The sequence below is a fragment of the Stegostoma tigrinum genome, chromosome 25 (genome assembly GCF_030684315.1).
Source record: "Stegostoma tigrinum isolate sSteTig4 chromosome 25, sSteTig4.hap1, whole genome shotgun sequence".
In the NCBI taxonomy this organism is placed as follows: domain Eukaryota; kingdom Metazoa; phylum Chordata; class Chondrichthyes; order Orectolobiformes; family Stegostomatidae; genus Stegostoma; species Stegostoma tigrinum.
Genome location: NC_081378.1, coordinates 18492345 through 18513258, shown reverse-complemented (window position 1 = coordinate 18513258; position 20914 = coordinate 18492345). Strand labels below are relative to the sequence as shown.

Sequence of the window (20914 nt, the reverse complement as noted above, 5' to 3'; positions counted from 1 at the left end):
CAGTACCTTGAGGCCAAGGAGGAGGGAAATTAGCCAGAGTTCACTACTCTGCATTACTCTGATTAGGAACCCATCTGGAAATTACTCCATCCGAGGAAGTTGGGTACGCCACAGTCTGGTGAAGCTGTTACGACCTGTGCTATCAAAAGTTTTGCTGACACTGAATACAATGCCCCATTGAAGAGGAGTCATTTTGGTGAGCTTTAAGGATTGGAGAACCTCCAGGTGTTGTGAAATGTTACCATGGTTAGAGCCCTCTCGTAGATGATGGGGATAGAATAAGCAGGAGAGTGGGAGGGGTGCACAAGGAATCAGTTGAATTTTCAACTGAGTGAAAGAGATGAACTTTGGCTGGAATCCTCATACCACAAGGATATCATTGTAGTCATTGGTTAAAGCTAGCCCAGAAATTGATGACTTGTTTATGAAATGTTTCTCAGGATCTTCATGTATTTTCAAACATCTTAAATAAAAACTTTTCTCCATTCAAAATTAAAGGTGGCAAAGTCTAACAAACGGAACAAGGAAGAGAAGAGATTTAACTCCCTGGTCGAGCAGTACAAGAAGAAGCTCCTGGGGACAGTACCTGCCTCCTACCCCATGAAGAAAAGCAAATGGTTTCAGGATTAGGGTGAGGTCGAGGATCCTGCACCCTACCTCAGGCTGACCGCAGGACCTGCCTGGGCCCCATCTCAGACTGACCGCAGGACCTGCCTGGGCCCCATCTCAGACTGGGCACCACCTATGATGCAGGACCAGTCTGCGCCCTGCATCTGACTGCAGGATCAGTCTAGACTGTTGTGAGACTAGTCAAGGCCAAGGCATGAATTGTAGACTGTGGTATTCTGTGGAGGTCATAATGTGACCTGCACTGTCATGTATGACAACTTCTTCTTTGCAGGGAGAATGCGATTCAATGTGAGGAAGGGCTGATGCTGTTTGAGGAGGTTGACTGAACACTGCAACCCAACATGGTGGTAGTGGGAGACTGTGGCTAGAATGGTGCTGGTCTGTGAGAGTGGGTGTATTTGTCAGCAGTGCATATGTTCTCAGGATGCAGTTGTGGGTGTGCATGTGTTTTGTATTGTTTTTGCTGGCATTTCTGCTGGCAACCCTTTGAGAGGGTCAGAGAACAACCCCCCAGGCAGCTGTCAAGTTGGGAGTTCCTTGTAATTGGATGTTACTGTGCAACCGATGCCAGCCCTTCAAAACAGGAAAGAAATAGTTGTCTTCGTGTTTTGTTCATTTTATGTTTAATGCATAAATGTGGGAAAGGAATATTTGTAAATATATAAACGTTTTTATCTGGCTTAATCACAGACCCACTGTAGGAGTAATCTGATTTTCAGCTCTGTAGCTTTTGTTGCCTCCTTGAGCTGGTCAGGTGCCGATTATGGAATCCCTGAACCCGATCTGAAATTTAAATCCACTTTTCCCTTTCACTCTTGTATGTCCCAATTTATGAAATCTGGTGCTCTGATTTAAATCTCCCTAACAGTAAGTGCTGGGGATAGAGGAAGAGGTGCACAAGTAAACTTCGCTCTGAAGGAGACCATCAAATTTCAGTTAGCTTCAGTTCAACTGAAAGTAAATTATTTTGTGTCTCATCTACAGGTGCTGTGTATCTGTCTGTGTATCCTTGAAAGTATAGTCTGTCCCGTGAGTGCATTCTTCACTAAAAAATTGTTATAATTGTGAGTACCGGGGCTGCATTTGCACTACACTTGTATAGTCACTGAGTGCTGGCTTAAACCTTCTCCCCATCCTGGTCTGACTTTGTCAGGCATTAGAATGGGATAGGGTGAGACTCCAGATTTACATTTCACCAGCTCAGTTCTTTACACATCTCATCACATCACACCAGCACAAATTTGCTGCCTAAATATGTAGTCTCATTCTTTGCAAAACATTTCTGTATCTTGGTTAGTCAGCCTTTGTTTTAATCCAGGGATTGTTACTATCAGGAATAAAATAAGAAAAAAACAAGTTACTTTCTCCTTCAAACTCAGCACACACTGCACTCACTTATGCACCTAGTTATTACAATGTCTCCCTGTTCATCTTCTGTCATGGTTCCCGACCCTCCCAACTGACATTGCACCTTTGCATTTTCCCTCTTTGACATATCCCGCCTGATCACTCCTATGTGATTTTTCTGAGAATTGATATTCAAAAGCACTCACTGTAATTGGTGAATTCTTAAACCATGTCCTAGTCTGTAACGTGAAAAGGTCCTTGTTATTGTAAAGCTTGATGCTGGCTATGACGCTATGGGCTATACCAGAAAGTGCTTTTATTTATTTTTCCTGCTGCTTCCCTGGTGCCGAGTGGCTTAAATTGTCACTGTGTAATGATGTTACTCAGATTCTTTTCCTTTCCCTGCTAGACTTCCGTATAAATAAACAACTTAAAATGGAATAGACCTAATCGTAAACCCTCTTAGTCACAGGCACACATTTGAATTGTGCTAATGTGACTCTCAAAGTGTAAATCTCGAGCACATAGAACTCATTTATAAGAACAAAGCACAGATGGAGAAGCATCCTGTTTAATTCATTAATTGCATAGACCGTACAGTAAGTCCTTTTGTGTACTCCTATTCATTGCATACACTGTGTACAGTGCACTCCCTTGTATCCTAGTTTCTTGCACATTGTACAATCTGCTCGAATCTGGATTCTACCCCCAACCTGATTCACCTTCGGGAACTTGCTGCGAGAATTTCCCCAGCTTGAGCAAACTTCATTCTTTACCTACACAATCCATGTAATTCATTGTTAATCATTTCCTTTCCTCACTAGATATTTCCAATGTCCTAGTAGCTCACAAGCCATCCTATTCTCTAATTGGTCTCTCAGATGATCCAGTTAGATCTATGGATGCTATAATTCAAGGGTAGAGAGTTCTCCCGGTGTCATAACCAACAATCCTCTGCAAAATGCTACTACAAGAAACAAGTTGAGTGATAACTGCAAGTAAAACAGCTGCCACTATGTCTATATATCTGCACCATTCCTTTAAAAGGAGCAGTTCTTTTGGGGCACTTTGAGATATTTCTGATCTAGGCTAAGGTTCGTTCCCCCTCTCTAAACTTTACTTGATATTTGTACATCTCCAGCAAAGTACTCCTGAACTGCTAAAGGGCACCAAGGAATGGGTATTGTGTGAATGGGTATTATAGTGGATTTTAAAAGAAATGTGAGAGGTCATATAATTGAGATAGCTCAAACCAAGCAGTAATTCTTCTTGCGTAGAGGTTAATTACCAGCTCATAGTCCCATCAAACATGTTAAAAATGTGACTTTTAAAAAAAGACTAAATATCTGCTTATGGAACAGTAATGATTGAGTTTTCAACTGAAAAGTGGAAAATAGTGACATTTCATGATCTTATTCCTTCCTTTTTGACCCAGGAGCACTGCCATGTGTGATTGGTCCAGTTAAGTTTCTAATTACTGACAGTCTTAGGATATTGATGTTGGGAAAACAGAGTTGGTAATGTAACTGAATGGCATGGGGAGGTGGTCAGACACATTGTCTTGTTTGAGGTGTCCGTTAACTGCCATTGTGTGGTGTAAATATTAGAACCATACAAAATTTACACCACAGAAAGAGGCCATTCACCCCATTTTGTCTGTGCTAGTTGTAAAGGGAAAGAAAACGAGTCACCTATTTTAATCCCACTTTCCAGCCCCTGATCCATAGGCTTGCAGGTTACAGGATTCCACCTCTATCACAAAACCAGACAGTAAATTCCAGATCTCCATCTCCCTCTAGGTGAAAATATTTTTCTTCATGTCCCCTTGAATCTGTCTAACAATGTACCCTAAAACCCTGCTCCTAGAAATCAACCTGTCCACTGGGAGAAACGGACTTGTCATGTCTCAGCTCCTTATAGTTCCATGCACTTTAATGAAGTCATGCCTCCCCCCGCTTTTCTAAGCAAAACAGCAATAGCCTATCCAAATCGTTTTCATAGCTGTAATTTTCAAGTCCTGACAATCATCTTGAAAATCACCTCTGCATGCTATGTACATGGAGAGAAAGCATATCCTTCCTGTAATGTGACCAGAATTGTACAATAAGATCCCAGCTGTAGCCTAACTAGCATTTTATATTGTTCCAGCATCGTTATCATTCTATAATGAAAAGCATTCCATGTAAAAGCAAAAGAAATAGAAACTGTACTAGGTCATTCGGCCACTCAAGCCACCTCTGCCATTAAATGGAATCATGGCTAATGTGATATTCCTTGCATCCACTTTCCTGCCCTTTGTTACTGTTATAGGCTTTGTTTTTCATCATTAGCATACTATGTATGCTTCAGGATAGACAAGAAACTCCAGATTTGGCGGTACCACTGTTTTTTGTGGGAATGTGTAAACTGCTTGTAGGATCTCTCTTTTGCTTGATTTCCACTGATTTCTCACTGATTTTCCTTCAAGTAGTTATATCCAATCCACCTTCAGTGTAAAATCTGTATTCCTCTAATCTAGAACTTTTGGTTAACATTTAGAGTCCAGTGACTCTTCTTCAGAACTGGACTCAAAGTGTTAACTCTGGTTTCTTCCCACAGATGCTGACTGACTTGCTGAATTTCTCCAGCAGTTTCTGTTTATGTTTCAGATTTCCAGAAGCTGCAGTTCTTAGTATTATTTTAGAACTTTTGGTCATGTTCTGCCTTTGCTCTTTTCCATAATGATGCGAAATCTAACTTTTATAATCACTGTCTCCAAAATGGTCACCCACTGCTACTTCATCATGTCCACCTTCATTTTCTAAGACTAGAATTGCATCCCCTTACGTTATGTTTGTTTGCGTGCTGCTAATAACGTTTTATTGCATACCTTGCAAGAATTTTGTGCCCTCTGTGCTTCTCTCACTTTTCAAATCCCAAATGATATTAGGGTAATTGAAGTCCCCAACTAATACTTGCCCTATCTTTATTGCACTCAGAAATATGCCTGACATGTTTGCTGTCTGTCTCCCTTGCACTATTTGGGGTTCGTAGTACACTTATGGCAGGGTGGCTGACGTTTTTTAGTATTTCTAATATCAATCTATTCAGCCTAATTTAATACAAAATGGGAAATTGCTGAAGAATCTCAGGAGATCTGGCAGCATCTGTGGAACGAGAGCAGAGTCAATGTTTCGAGTCCAGTGATGAAAGGTGAGACCTGCTGAGTTTTTCCAGAATTTTCTGATTTTTGTTTTCAGATTTCTAGCATCTTGGTTCTTTATTTTATTTTAGCCTAATTTGATGATTCCTTTAGTAAGTCATTTCTCACAGCTGTAATTTCCTGAACAAATAAGGCTATTACCCCACTCTTATGAACTTTACATCCAGGATGTTCAGATGCCAGTTTTGCCGTCCTTTCAGCAAAGTCTCAGGTATGGCCCTGACATGCTGCCACATGCCCTCAATTCATCAGCTTTATTTGTTATACTTTTGCCTTTTAACATGCCACATTCCTGTGGTGTACTCTTTTTAACCTTTGCTTCAGTCTTTGAGTACTGTTCGCAAATTTGCTGCAGTCCTGTCTGAATTTGTCCCTCCTAAATCAAACTTTCAATTTCCATCCCCCTATCAAACTAGTCCAAGCTTTGCCAAAAAGATCTAGCAATTCCCTCTGCAAGAATATTCATGCCAGTCCTGCTCGGGTGTCATCCATCTGGCTTATACAGGTCCCACCTGCCTCAGCACCAACCCTGATACTTCAGAAATATGATGCTTTCCCTCCTGCATCAGCTTTCCAGCCACAAATGCCTGAATGTTATGTAGGTGTTATGTTCAAACGTGAGCAGCTTCAATGGAACTGAACATGGCAGTCATCAGTAAACATCCTTATTTCTATCACGAGATAGAAATAAAGTCATCAATGATGTAGCTGAAGATGTACTCCTGTAATGATGTCTTAAGGCTGAGATGATAGATTCCCAACAATCTCAGCAGAAGTCCTTTATAAAAGTACTGTGGATGCTGGAGATCTGAAATAAAAACATGCCACAGATACTGTTCATCCCACAGGGTTCCTCCAACACTTGGTTTTCATTTATAAATGTGCTGTGTGCTTGGTATGATTCTAGCCAAGAGGAAATTTCCTGCCTGATTCCCATTGACTTCAATTTTCGTTGAGCTGGTCTGTCACCTTCAGTTGAATACTGCTATGTTGTCAGTGACAGTCAATTTCACCTCATGTTTGAGATTTTGTTTGGTTAATTTGGGTGGTTGGCTTGTGATGCAGAGTAATGATAACAGTGCAGGTTCAATTCCTGTGCTAGATGAGATCCCATAAAGTTCCTGTTTTTTCACCCTTGCCTCTCACCTGAAATATGGTGACCCTCAGGGTAAACTCACCATCAGTTGGTTCTCTTTAATGAGAGAAAGCAAGCCTATTATGGTCCTCTGGGTCTGTGGCAACATTCAATTGTAGCTCTTTTATCCAAGTTAGGACCAAAGTAACAATGAAATAAGTAGATCTGGTGGAACTTCACCAGTACCACTTTTTTTTAAAAAAGAGACCTCTTTAGTCGTCATCCCATTTCTGTTCTTGAGAGCAGCTGCTGTATGCAAGTCATTTCTGACACCTTACTGATCAAATTCTTTGGGACATCCTGAAATTCTGAACATGCTCTGTGAATATATCATGATTCTGGGTATTTCTTTTTAGGGGACAAAAGAACCTTCGGGTATGTACAGTTGACTGGGGATTGTAGAGTTCATGATGTGTGGCATGATGGAATTGATGAGTAGAATGATCTTTTGACTCTTGCACTGTGCTTCTTGAGATAGAAAAGGCAGCATTGCCCGAACAAGACTTTCTGAACCTTAAGAAGAAAAGTCAGGTGAGTGGAGAAAGTTTGCGTGTAAAAATAATACAGGCAATTAAAGTGAGATATGGAAAGTTGCCTCAACTCCCTACGGGGCGGTGAGTTGGAGCCACTCCCTCGGCAGCTGGATCCTGTGATGCACTCCTCTCAGTAACCACAAGAGGACACACCTCCTTTCACTTTATTAACACATTCCAGCTCTATTAGGTAAATGAGGTGGCCTTTTAAATCCTACCTACATCACTGTTGGGCTCCCCACACAGCCACTAACTTGTGAATTAATTACAATAACACTTACATTAGGTGTTTTTATATCATAACTCAAAAGGAACCACACCCTGGAAAGTGAATGTTCCCACTGCCTATGCAATCATAAGTTTCTCTAAAACCTAAAGACCTGGCCTATGCATTTTTATTTTGACCTTTAATTTTTTACTTGGTGGAATTCTAATTGCCCTGAGATTATCCTGCTACCGGCACCACTCTGAGAAATAATAAAGGGATTTATTTTTTGAAAGTGCAAAAGTAACATGAGTATAATCTAGCAAAAAAACACAAACAAACTGTTAGAGCTTTTACAAGCGAAAAGGGAGATTTGCAAAACCAAACATGAATCCCTTAGAAGCTGAGAACTTGTAATGGGGAATAAATAAATGTAGAAATGTTAAGCAAGAGGTCGGTCACCACAGTAGAGGATACAAAATGTACCAGAAATATGGAGAGTCTAGTGAGAGTGAGGAACTAATTCATATGGATAAAGAATATGGAGTGAAGAAGTTAACAGGGCTAAAAATGTCCTCACTACTTGATAGGATCTATGTTCTGGGTTCCACAAGAGGTGGATTAGATACGTTGGTTATAAGCTTGCAATAATTCTCTAGATTCTGGAACAATCCCTGTGACTGGTATAGTTAATATAAGACTGCTATTGAAGAAAGGTGGGAAAGATAGAAAACAGAACTACTGTTAGTCTACAAATAATTTTTTTAAAATTGCTGGAATCCATTGTTTAAGCAGTGGCAAGGCACATGAATTGGAGGCAGTATTTAAGACAATAATTGGAGATCAAAGTTCTCAAAGAGGAAAATATAAATAAAATATTTTTAATCTGTACAAATAATGTTGAAGTGCCTTTAATTTCAACATTTGCTTGGTAACTGGACAAAGTAAGCAAGATTTGAGATCTGCTGATAATAAATGAATAACCTCGATACCTTCACATTCCAGAATATGAACCTCCATCTCTGGGTCTATGTTTGATTCAGAACTCTGACATTATCAACATCCTTCCCTTCCACTAACAAAACAATTGCGTCAATGACCATCATTCCTTATTTTGTCTAACTCCCCCACCACCAATTTTCTTCCCGCTTTGCATAGCATGCTGATGCTAATAAATGTGGAGTTGGAAAAGCACAGCATGTCAGACAGCATCCAGGGAGGGTGGGATCTCAAAGTTTTGGGCCAAAACCCTTTGTCAGGACTGGGGAGGGGTAGAGGAGCCCAGAAATAAACAGAGGGAGGGGAGTGGGGCTGGACGGAGGATAGTTGGAATGGAGGTAGGTGGATGCAGATGAAGGGGGTTATTGTAGTTAGTCAGTGGAAGGGATGGAACAGATAGGTGGGTCAAGATGGATGGGTTGGGGTGGAGAGACTTTGAAGCTGGTGAAGTCAATATTCAGGCCTTTGGGCTGTAAGCTCCCAAGGCAAAATATGATATGTTGTTCCCCCAGTTTACATTTGGCTTGACTCAGAGTGCAGGAGACCAAGGATGGAAATGTCACTTGGGGGAGGGGGAGTTAAAATGGATGGCAACCGGAAAGTCGGGGGTTTTTTGGGCTTCCCTCCCCCTCCTCAGTCCTGGTGAAGGGTTTTGGCCTGAAACTTTGACTACAGTGCTCCTCAGATGTTGTCTGACCTGTTGCCATTTCCAGCTCCATGTTTATTGACTCTAGATTACAGCATCTGCAGCCCTTACTGTCTCCAAAATGCTGGCACTAAATCTACCTTTTGATGATCTCACCTCCATTTTTCCATATGGTAACATTGTTGGTCTTGGCACTTCTTCATTAGGGTTGTCATCCCACATTTGTTTATTGAAGAGATTTATTGTTCTTAATCAATTTCACTTTGCAGAAAAGCCAAGTCTTTACAACACCTGAACTTTGTTTCCTCAAATACAAAATAAAATTTGTTTGATCAGCATTATTTCTTCCATCTTATCCTAGAATATTTCTCTCTCTATCTCACAACCCTTCTCACCTTTACCATAAAATCCTTCCCCTCACCATGTTTAACCTGTGCTAGCCCATAATCTTTTACTGTCTTTCACTCCTATTTGTAATCCTTTGAACATCTTAACTGTCTCACCGTTACACTATAATCCATCCCTCTTTCTCAACCTTGCAACTTCTTTCACTTATACCCTGCAACCTTCCTTTTGATAACCCTTCATTATTTAATGTCTCTCCATCTCACCTTTTCCCTGAAATCTTTCTATACCTCTCCTCAATAATCCCTCTCTCAAATCCCCACCTTTCTTGCATACAACTTCTTGCACAGAATTCTTTATTTTTCTTCATTACTGATTACAATTTTAGACATTAAACTTGAATCAGTAGTGAGCTGAGGCAGAAAGCCCTGAGTTTCAGCCTCATTCTAGTTACTCAAAACTGTAATCTCAGTCTTCAGAGTGCTATAGTGCCAGAAGTACTGAGTTTGGACAAGATGCTAAACCAAGATCCCATCTCTTCCACAAGGCAGAAGTAAAACATCCTATCACACTAATTGAAGGAGAGCAGGGATGATCTGATCTCCTGGCCAACATTTATCCCTCAACCAACATTATAACCAAATTATTTTACATTATCTCTGTTGTTTATGGAAACCTTGTTGTACATTAATCAATTGCTACAATTGATATATAGTATTCCAAGTGACTGCACTGGCTGTTAAATGATTTAGGATGCAGATTCCAGTGAAAACATTTCAACCCTGAGATTAGTTAACTCAGTTCAAATCTGCTGAGTTTTTCTAGCATTATCTGATTTTATCTCAACTTTCTTATTAGATCCATATTTAACTTGTCACACTGGCTTCTGGTCTTTCATTTCTTGCCCACCAATGACATTTATAGACCATGTCACATTTCTCAATTACATCCCCTTCATGCAATCTGCAGTCTGTGAAACTCTAGTTTGATCTTCTTAACCAGTGCTCCTTATTTAGCTCATTCTTTCCTGCTTCTTCAAGCACCAACATTCTTTGCGTGGTTTGGATGAATGCCTATACTTGATATGTGAGGCTTGACATTAAATTTTGGCAGGATATTTAAAGGTGCAGGGCCTTATAATAGAGTTTAATTCCGTCCTACCGACATCTACACGTAAACATTTCATTGTGGCATCATTTGCTACTGATCATAAATACAATTCACCATAAGTTACTGGTACATTGTGCATCTCATTTAATTGTGAGGTATTATAAGTTTGGTTTTGACACACATCAGAGGAACAAACCTTTCTATCAAACCCAAGCTGACTATTACTGGGCATCCATTCTACTGTGTGCTGTACTTGCACTGGGGGTGTTTGACAGGACAGAGTTGTGGGAGCTTTATTCTGTATCTAACTTGTGCTGTGACTGCCATGGTAATATTTGATGTAGCTGTCGGATACAAAAAGCACAGCTATTTCCATTTGTTTAAGAATGACTGCCCTCATCTTGAACAGATTCCAAATCTTATACTATATTTTCCAGTATCCTTGGATACCGTCATAAGGACACTCCCAACCCTCACCCTGCTAGCATGGAGACTAGCATATTTAAAAACTCATCACCCAGTCACTGTGTCTCAACGTCAGTACTATATATGCTTTAAGGGATGTTGATTTTATAATACAGGCACACAAAATTGGTGACTAAAATGCACAGGAGTAGGTCTGTAACTTGTGTTGTGACACTGCTCGCAGTTTATTGATGATTAATTCTCCCACTCATGGACCAAAATCTCTGGTCCATGATCCAGAAGATCAAACAGAAGTGAAGCAAGGCCAGTCGTGCAGAATATTCCTCCCGCAGGCAAATATTTTTACAGTTATGTTTGTCTTTGGCAGCTGATCATTTCTGTCCAGGGTGGCTGCAGGCCAGCCAGCTCAAGAAGAATTCAGTTGCTGGGAGTTTTAACTGGTTACTGTCTGAAACTGGAGACCAATGTCTTAGTTAACTGGGCTCCACAATGAACTGTCTGTAAGCCAAATAAATGTTCCACTTGTAGTTACCTTTAGCCTCCCTCCCCCACCCACCCAACATACCCATTCAAACAACCTCCTCCATCCTTACAAATCCCTGAGATCTCTATGCTTTACCAATTCTGACCTCTTGCACATCCTTGGTTTTAATTGCTCGCTGCCAAAACCTTGAGCTAATATCTTCTCTGATCTCTGTTGACTGTGCTTGGCCCATTTTTTGCACAGTAAGGACCTTTTAAAGATTGCTGTGTGCCCTCATATGCGCACACCTTAGAGAGGCTGCATCTTTCTTGCAATCTGTTTTTCCTTGGATGGTAAATGCTAGATTGCTATCCAACAGCACAGCCACACATCTTATGGAACTTTACCCTCAACACTAGAACTCCCTTCATAAGCTTCCCTCTCTTTAGCTTCTTAGGGTCATTAGTCTCCTGATGTAACTTTTTTGGGTAATGTTTCTGTAAAGTATCTTGGGCCATTTCACTATGTTAACCGTATTATATAAATGCAACTTCTTATTGGAGAATTTCTGCATTTAAGACCGATTCACAATCTCCAGGTGACACTCATGTTTTGCATTGTCATCTTTGCCTGAGGCATACATCACTGGAATATTTAGTTTTCAGGATTTTCCATCTGTATGGTTTGTTTACCTTTTTAATTAAAACAATCATCAGTTTTTACTATGCTCCACTAAATATTCAAGTAGATAGCTCCACTGATCCCAAAAATTACAATCCAGTTTACGTTAGAACAGACTAGTGAAATCGATCATTGCCTTTGATTATCACAGAATGATATTTGGCAATGGAGTGTGAGAAACAATGGTGTTAATACACTACAGTTCAGGATTGTTGCATCCAGTGAAATCACGGAAGTTTTATTTTCTGTAGCACGGGCTGAATTTTAATGATTGGTTGAGGGTCAGTGCACACAAAGGAGTGCTAAGAACATCCAAGAAGTTGCAAAGTTCATGAGCACTAAGCGAGCAAGTAGGCAAACCTGAGATGCACCTTGGTCTGATCAACGAAGTGGGTGGCCTACATCTGTGAAATGACAGTAACATTGTGATGAAAGCTGTTGGTTCGAAATGCAGAACTGTATTAAAAGTGAATTGGAAATATGCCATGAGGATGCGGTGAGTCTGGAATGTGTGCAATGACAACATCTGTGGACAGGAAGTGTGGGCAGTCTCTGCCCTTGGAACGTGCCCTGAGATGTTGGTGACTGCTGTCCAAGTTGAAGGCCCAGAGAAGAAAGTGATGAGCTGGAGTTGTGAGGTAACCGCTTTAGGTTTCATGTTAGGAATTGTTACTGTCTAGTTTCTATCCGTTGGGTAGGAGAATGGGAAACTAAAGATAAGTGAGGTGAAATTAGATAGTAGTAGCATGAAAATAGATGCAGGTCTCTTGCTACTCACTAGGGAGATTCATGTCTCACAGTTCAAAAACATGGTGAAAAGCCAGGTGGCTTGTCTCAAAATTGAGAATTTTATCACTGCTAATCTTATTCCAGCTTCCAAACTTTCTTGCCAATACCTGCATCATTCAGGGACTGGAAAGATTCCGCAACCCGCAGGTTTAGTTCTTTATTTCTAACGACTTTATAGAGTGCATTTCATGACCTCTGGCGATCGAAAGGCACATTACAACAAATTAATTGTAATCACTGTTGTAGGAAACATGGCAGTCAGTTTACAAAAGCAACATTCCATGAACAGTGGTGAACTAAATGAGGAGATAATGTCTTTTTCACATTTTGGTATGAGAGAAAAATGTTGGCCAGAACTTCTGTGCTCACCTCCAAAGGCAAATAGAAATTTAATTTATCTAAACGAGAGCACCTATGTCAGGTGCATTGGTACTGCACAGGAGTATCAGGTTGGATTATGTGCTTCAGTTCGAGTCCTTGAGATTTATCACCTACTCAGTGGTCAGAATGCTACAACTGAGAAATAACTTGTACATATTTACATGTGTATGGGTACACATATGCATATATACACAGGCACACGTGCATGCAGCAACACATTCATTTATTCTGTACATTTGCACAGGAGATGTTTAGATTAAGTGAAGTCTTAATAAAATCAGTATGGACTGTGAGAAAAAAATTGCTCAGTACTTACAAAAAATAACTCAACCACAGTTCAAACTTACACATTGAGCCTTTATTTTCATAGCTATTTCATATTGATAGCTCATACTTTCTGACTTAATTTTTTTTCTAATCGTTAAATCTAATTGTCAGTATTGTAAAATGTAGCACCTGATGTTCTTATTTCAATAGGGAATACTTATGTACACTTGTCACACCATAATTCCACAGATTAGCCATCAGGTGGCTTTTTTTATATGACAAATTGCTCAAATTGTTTTTGAAAATCTTGATTGCCGTTTTTCGTCAGTAACTGATGTTTCAAATATCCAAACGAGATTGAACATTTTGAAAAGATCAAAAAGTACAATTTTGTCAGTAACAAATATATTTAGAGAGTAACAGATGACACCCCTGAAAACACCCTTAGTAAGAATGTTTTCTTTTAATATCCCTGATTGCCCAGAGGGCAGTTAACAGTCAACTTACATGCAGCCAGACCAGGTAAGGATGGCAGTTTCCTTCCCTAAAGGCCATTAATGAATCAGATGGGTTTTTTTTTCGCACAATTGACTTGTTGTCTTCATTAGACTCTTAATTCCAGATATTGCTTTTTATTGAATTGAATTCCACTATCTGCCATGGCTGCTTTTGAATCTGGGTCTCTGAATTAACAGTCCAGCAATAATACCACTAGGCCATTGCCTCCCCACAGGGAATGTGTTTGCACAGTACCTGTATCAGTACTGCCAGTAAGCCATTCCATCCCATTCACCAATATTCATTGTGTTTATTTGAGTGCAGCCATTTTTTTAAACTGTCAGCACATTTTACAAAATGCGATGAGCAGAACATTCCACATGTGCAATGACAACATTTCAGGGGTCTCAGGAGACACAGCCTTGTATTTATCAATTGTATAATCTCTTGTGCTATTTCTGTGTCTTTTTAATATATCTATTAAAGTTTTACTTGGGAACTAAGACCTCTGCCAAAAGTAATAACTTGGATTTAATATTCCTGCCTGTAATTTTGTCATTGGGAATCCAATCTAGGCACCAATCTGAGTTCTGAATTGCATATGGCTTCTTCCATGTTTTGAAAGGAACGGTCAACTAATGGCCATGGAGAAGGCTAGCCATCCAATTGTGACCGATAAGCAGGCTTATGAGGCAAAAGGACCAATGGGAGAACTCCTGAATTCTTGCATTGGCTGGTAAATTTGGATGTGTGCCATACTGATGTGCACTGCCTGTTTGTCAAGTGAAAATCCCAGTTAGCTCAGGGACAGAGCCTTTATAACCCCACATTTATATTCCTTTAGTCTAAATGGACTTGTGACCTAACCTAGCCTTTCTGAAAATCAATCAGAATATTATAGCATTTTCCTGGTCTTGGTATTTTGTTCATCGTTTAAGTATCTCTTTCAATATTAGTCCTTACACCCTTTAGTCATGTTTCTATCCAGATATTATGCATTTTTTTTCTTTGAAGTGTGACATTGGGGATTATTATGTGACTGATGATTTCACAGATCCAGTATTTTGTCAGAAAGTTTTCCTTTCAACTTAGTTTCTTACTTGAGACTTGTTAAATTTGTCCTCATATGCTTTCTTGCTTTGCATAATTTTTGCAGTTGGAGTACACAAAATGAGATGTGTTTCAAGGAACTGGTTTTGGCAGAACAGAGGAGGCAGATTTATGACTGCAAGTCTGGGTAAAGCTCACTCTCTTGGCTTCTCAAGAAGCAAATGTGTCTGGTGACAGAACTAATTGAAGAGAAACATCAGAACACAGACAACTCAAAGAATATGCCTCAAGCACACCCTAAGATCTTTCAGCAATATATATAGCTTTAATCTTTTATACATGATATGTCCCTTTTTAACTTTGACTTTTGTGTCTGTAAACTTGGCATTGTATCTTTGTTCATTTTCTTGAGGTTAGCAAATAAAAACTGCTCTTTCTTTCATTCAAGAAAACCTCGTAATTTGATCCTTGCCAGCCTCATGCTAAAAAGAACATACATTTCTATGTGGCCAACCAAAAATTTTAAAAGGCAGGCAGCTCATTGACTGTAATTGGCTGTAACAGTTGTATAATTGTCAACAATGGCTGTCCATCACAAACAGTCTTAGGTCACCAGCCCTCTAGGAACGTCCCTGCAGTCTCCAGAAATTTAAGATTAATCTCCCACTACCAGTAATGCCAAGGAGAACAATCACAGGGGCACAAGCGTTGCTACTTTTTAAAAAATACTTTCATTTGTTATAAAAAATGCTGTAGATAGACACTTAAAAAGCTGTTTGGCTGACTGTTGTGAATTGTATAAAAGAAAAGTCTATTCATGATACAATTAATGTGAGAAGGCACTGCATTATAAACTATCAGGCACTCAATAATGGGATACTAGGGCAGGCTGGTTGGAAGTGGGAGATGATTTTGATGGAACTTCCAAAAAAATGTCAGGCATAAATGCTGCCTGGACTGGAGGGCTTATCTTATGAAGAGAGGTTGACTGAGCTCGGTCTCTTTTCATTGGAGAAAAGGAGGAGGAGAGGGGACCTAATTGAGGTATACAAGATAATGAGAGGCATAGATAGAGTTGATAGCCAGAGACTATTTCCCAGGGCAGAAATGGCTAGCACGAGGGGTCATAGTTTTAAGCTGGTTGGTGGAAAGTATAGAGGGGATGTCAGAGGCAGGTTCTTTACGCAGAGAGTTGTGAGAGCATGGAATGCGTTGCCAGCAGCAGTTGTGGAAGCAAGGTCATTGGGGTCATTTAAGAGACTGCTGGACATGTATATGGTCACAGAAATTTGAGGGTGCATACATGAGGATCAATGGTCGGCACAACATTGTGGGCTGAAGGGCCTGTTCTGTGCTGTACTGTTCTATGTTCTATGTTCTATAAATGGCAGTCCTACCATGGACCAATGTTGTGAAAATTAATTGTCAACTGAGTACGTGTAGACATAATTTTTAACCTATATTACGTAGTGCCTTGCAATTTCTCCTCTGCTTAAGTGGCAGAATGAAATTTGCTCAATATCTGTAATTGTTGGTTCTCTTCTGCCTGTTTGTAGGATGCTCACTTCACAAGTAAAGAAATTGTTCAGCCTTGGAAAATGAAGACCCTTATGGAAGTGTAAACTATTGTAAACAGAAAGCAAAGGTAAACTCAGAACAGATATGTTGTGAATACAAGAACATCAAAATTAGGAGCTCGATGAAGCCATTCAGACTCTCTTCACTGTTTTAGTCAAATGGAAGTAATGGCTTCTTTGATGTAAAACTTAAGGTACTGGGTATCTACCATAGGTCACCAAAGACTAAGAAGTTCCGAAAGCGCACAACACCAAGCTTTCGGTGTCTCTCTCCTTCTTCAGGTGTTAGTCACGAGCACTAACCCCTGAAGAAACACTTGGGCTCCAAAAGCTCATGTTTTCAAATAAACCCGTTGGACAATAACCTGGTGTCATGTGATTTCTGACCTTGTTCACCCCAGTCCAACACCGGCACCTCCACATAATAAATAGTGAGAAGGACAAAGCAGCAATTTTTCAGAAAACTGCACTAACAGGACAGTAATGAGGGATTTAATGTTTCCTAATAAGGGAATGGGACATTGTCAGTATAAAGAGCACAGGAGAGAAGAAAGTCATATAAGTTGTACAAGAAAACCCTTAATCAATCTGTTTCTAGCTGAGGAATAGAGGCGTTCAGGTGAATGAAATGGGACAGGCTGTTTCAGTGGGAGAGCCCTTGGGTGATCATTTAAAAAAAAATCAGTGAAGCATAAAATACTTAACATAGAAACAGGATGATATCAATGAGTTCAAAGACATTTGCACAGGTGGATTGGAATCAAAAAACTGATAGACAAAGCAATAATTGCATAATGGACAAACTTCAAAAAGGGGAATTTGTGGACAGAGTAAATTCATTCTCATGAGGGTAAAGGAAAAACGTTGGTTAACTAAAGATACGAAGATTAAAATAGGACAGAAACAGGAGGTTTATGACAAATCTAAATTCATGATACCATAGAGAATGAAACTGAATTCAAAAAGTTCACGCAATGTCCGATAAAAGAAACAAAAATTTCAATATGCAAATTGGAGAAAGGCTAACTTAAAAAAGAACATAGAAGTTTTTTTTCTAATAAAGACATAAGCAGTAAAAGAGTCGGTCAAATAGTGTCTCAAAAGTCAATATTCTAATGTGGGCAAGAGGCCTAACTGGAACATCAAATGTGTATTTTACATCTGCTTTCATCTAGAGAATGTTGCTGCCAATATTGCAGTAAAGAAGGAAGCAGTAGCAACACTCCGTAAGATACAAATTGATAAAGAGGATTAGTCTAAAAGGATGGCAATCCAGAAAGTAGGAATGTCGTCTGTTTCAGATGACTTGCATCCTAGGCTCGTAAAGATAGAAAGTGCAGATGTGTCGGCCAAAATCTCTCAATTCTCCTTGAATAGGGAGGTGGTACTGGTGGATAGAAAGATTACAAATGTTAAACCTTTATCTTTAAAGAAGGAGTAGATATAAATCTGGCAACTAAAGCGCTGCAGTGACGTGGGGTAGTGTCCTGACTTCTGAGCCAGGTGGGCTAGGTTCAAGGTCCATCTGCTGCAGATGTGTGTCGTAACATTTCTGATCAGGTTAATTTGAAATATCTATTTGACTATCGTGACTGGGGAGAGTTGGCATGGTGACGATACCAAAGCCAGATAGCTTACTGATATTTCTAACATATAGTCTCTTGGGATCCCACAGTTCAGGAGCAGTCACAGCTGGGTTATGTTGGACTCAGGAGGAAAAAGCCCCAACTTCCAACTGGAGTTGTCAGTTAGTAACCACAAGCATCAATCCTAGGGATTGCGTGCAGAAGACTGATATTGAAACATCCAGTATTTTGATTCTACAAGATGTGTACAGTAAAACCAAATGTCATTGTCATGACTCAGAAGACCTCATCAATCAGAATTATGTGAAAGCAGGAGACAGTTAAATTCTGATTTAGAGCCAACAATTTTGTTAAAACCCAGGCTGAACTTGGGATTGTTTTGAGCCAAAACATCTTCCATATAGCAATACACAGAATAGTCAGTAAACATGCTCATTGAGAGGTTTTGTTTCAATCTCTACAAGGTCAGTTGACACCCGTATCTTATTGGTGTCTTTAAGCCATGGAATAATTTCTCTTCAATGTTTTGAATTTCCTTACATAGTCAAAGAGGACAGTAAAACAAAGATCTTGTATGCAAATATAATCTCGTACAAACATGCCAAAAGGAGTGGGAGAACCTTTTGGCCTAGCTTATCCAGGCATGGTGCCAACAGCAAAATCTGACTCACCTTCTTACTCATAATCTCTAGGGAAAAATAAAAAGCCTGAGGCCAATTTAGGAAAACCTCTGGAAGTTTCCCATTCAACTCCCTTAGGCCATCCAGCAAAAGAGACAGTACTTAGCTATAAATCTTTCTCAGCCCAATTTCATGTCTATAAACTTAGAGTTCAGGAGTGAAAATCTGCTCAAATACTGGAATCTGTCTGATGTGGTATCAGACTGGGCATGACTCTGCCCCCTCTGTACCTTTCTCCAGAATCTCAATACCTCCCACCAGGTGTGAGGCTTTGGTGTAGCATTCTTGACTTTGCATTTTACCATCCTAGCAATAAAATCTTAAAGCCTAATTTGCTTTCTCAGATAGTCACAGTGTTTCTGGAGCTTTAGTGGTTTACCAGGTGTGAGGTCTTCGACTTGTGTACTCCAGCAGGGAGGTACATACCTGGAAATTTTTAGCCCTCTCCCCATCTTAGCTAAATATTTCTACAGCCTTATGGAGTTGGAGTTTAAAAGCAGGGAGGCTATGCTGCAGCTGTATAAGGATCTGGTGAGGCCACACCTGGAGTACTATGCACAGTTTTGGTCTCCTTACTTGAGAAGAGATATCCTAGCACTGGAGGGGGTGCAGAGGAGATTCACTCAGCTGATTCCAGAGTTGAGAGGATTGGATACTGAGGAGCAACTATGTAGACTGGGATTATACTCATTGGAATTCAGAAGAATGAGGGGAGATCTTATAGGAACATATAAGAATATGAAGGGAATAGATAAGGTGGAAGCAGAGAGGTTGTTTCTGCTAGCGGGTGAAACTAGGACTAGAGGGCATCAACTCAAAATAAAGGGAAGCAGATGTAGGACTGAGATCAGGAGGAACTTCTTCACCCAAAGGGTTGTGAATCCGTGGAATTCCCTGCCCAGTGAAGCAATTGCAGCTACCTTGCTGAATGCTTTTAAGGCAAGGCTAGATAAAGTTTTGAACAGTAAAGGTATTAAGGGTTATGGTGAGTGGGCGGGTAAGTGGAGCTGAGTCTCAAAAAGATCAGCCATGATCTTATTAAATGGCAGGACAGGCTCAAGGGGTCAGATGGCCTACTCCTGCTCCTAGATCTTATGTTCTTATGCATATTTTCTATGCACTATTGTGACTGGCTGTAATATTTTCATTATTAAAATCCATAATGAAGGTGATGAGCAACACTAAACTCAATCAGAATCACTGAGAGAAACCATCTTAACAATTAAACCATTTCCCGTTAATAATTGCTTGCTTTACCTCGGTTGATAACACACCCTCCTCTGAATCTGTAGCTTGTTGGTTCAAACCCCATTTCAGAGACTTGAAAACAAAATTTAAGCTGGCACTTGAGTTCAATACTGAAGCAACACTGCATTGTCAGAGGTGCAGTGTTTCAAATGAAGTTTCTGCACTGTCAGTTTCACATTAGAAAGGATATCACTAAGTAGATCAGAGAAGGTACATCTGATGCCACATAAAAACATGACTACAATATATAGGAGCATGTGGTGGATGTGATATTTTAATAAGGATAGAGGACTGACCAATGAACAGGAAACAGAGTTAGGATTAATGTCTTTTTCAGGTTGTATAATGTGGAATGGTACAGGGATCAAAGCTGCTGCCTCAACCATTTATGATCCACACTAATGACTTGGATGAAGTAATCCATTCTATGGTAGCCAGATTTATTGGTGATACAAAGATAAGTAAGATAGCAAGTTGCAAGGCTGAGTGCAAAAGAATGCAGTTAAGTGAGTAGGCAAAAATGTACTGGATGCTGTATAATGTCGGAAAATGTAAAGTTGTCCACTTTGGCAGGAAGAATAGAAAGGCTGAATATTATTTAAATAGAAAGAAACTGTGGAATATTTTGGGTAGAGCAGTATCTTACACATGAATCGTAAAAGTCAGCATGCAGAAACAACGAATAAAGACGAAAGCGCATAGAATGTTTGCCTTTCTTGTAAAGCAGATAATGTATCAAATAGGAATATCTGACTGTAACTGCACAGGACATTGATGAACCCAGATCTAGAGTACAGCTTGGTCACCTTACTTACGAAGATTCAAGGTAAAGTTGCCATTGTCCTATCAGATCATAGCGTGTTCTCTCATTAGAGAGAGATGACTGGTGGAGTGGTGATTTAACCCAAGGGTCAATACATCTCAGGTGAGGGAAGAGGTTGAGAAAAAGAGTCCTTCATGGGAACCTCACACTGATGTGGGAATTAAACCTATGCTGTTAATATCACTCTGCATTGCAAATCAGTTGTCCAGCCACCTGAACTAACTGACTCCCAACTCAGGGTATAAGGGCATCTGTGTGGTTAAACTTAATTTATATTTTTTGAGACTGTCACT

The 20914-nt window shown here is 39.9% G+C and overlaps 1 protein-coding gene across 2 annotated transcripts in view; it reads left to right on the top strand.

The window, feature by feature from the left end:
* Window positions 1-8272, top strand: part of rbm28 (RNA binding motif protein 28) — a 39189-nt gene extending 30917 nt beyond the window's left edge. For both annotated transcript variants that reach the window (XM_048553924.2, XM_048553923.2), the window contains exon 19: window positions 499-8272. In XM_048553924.2, coding sequence (XP_048409881.1) covers window positions 499-630 — 132 coding nt within the window. In that variant the 3' untranslated portion in view covers window positions 631-8272. The remainder of the gene's footprint in view (window positions 1-498) is intronic.
* Window positions 8273-20914: the final 12642 nt, after the last annotated feature.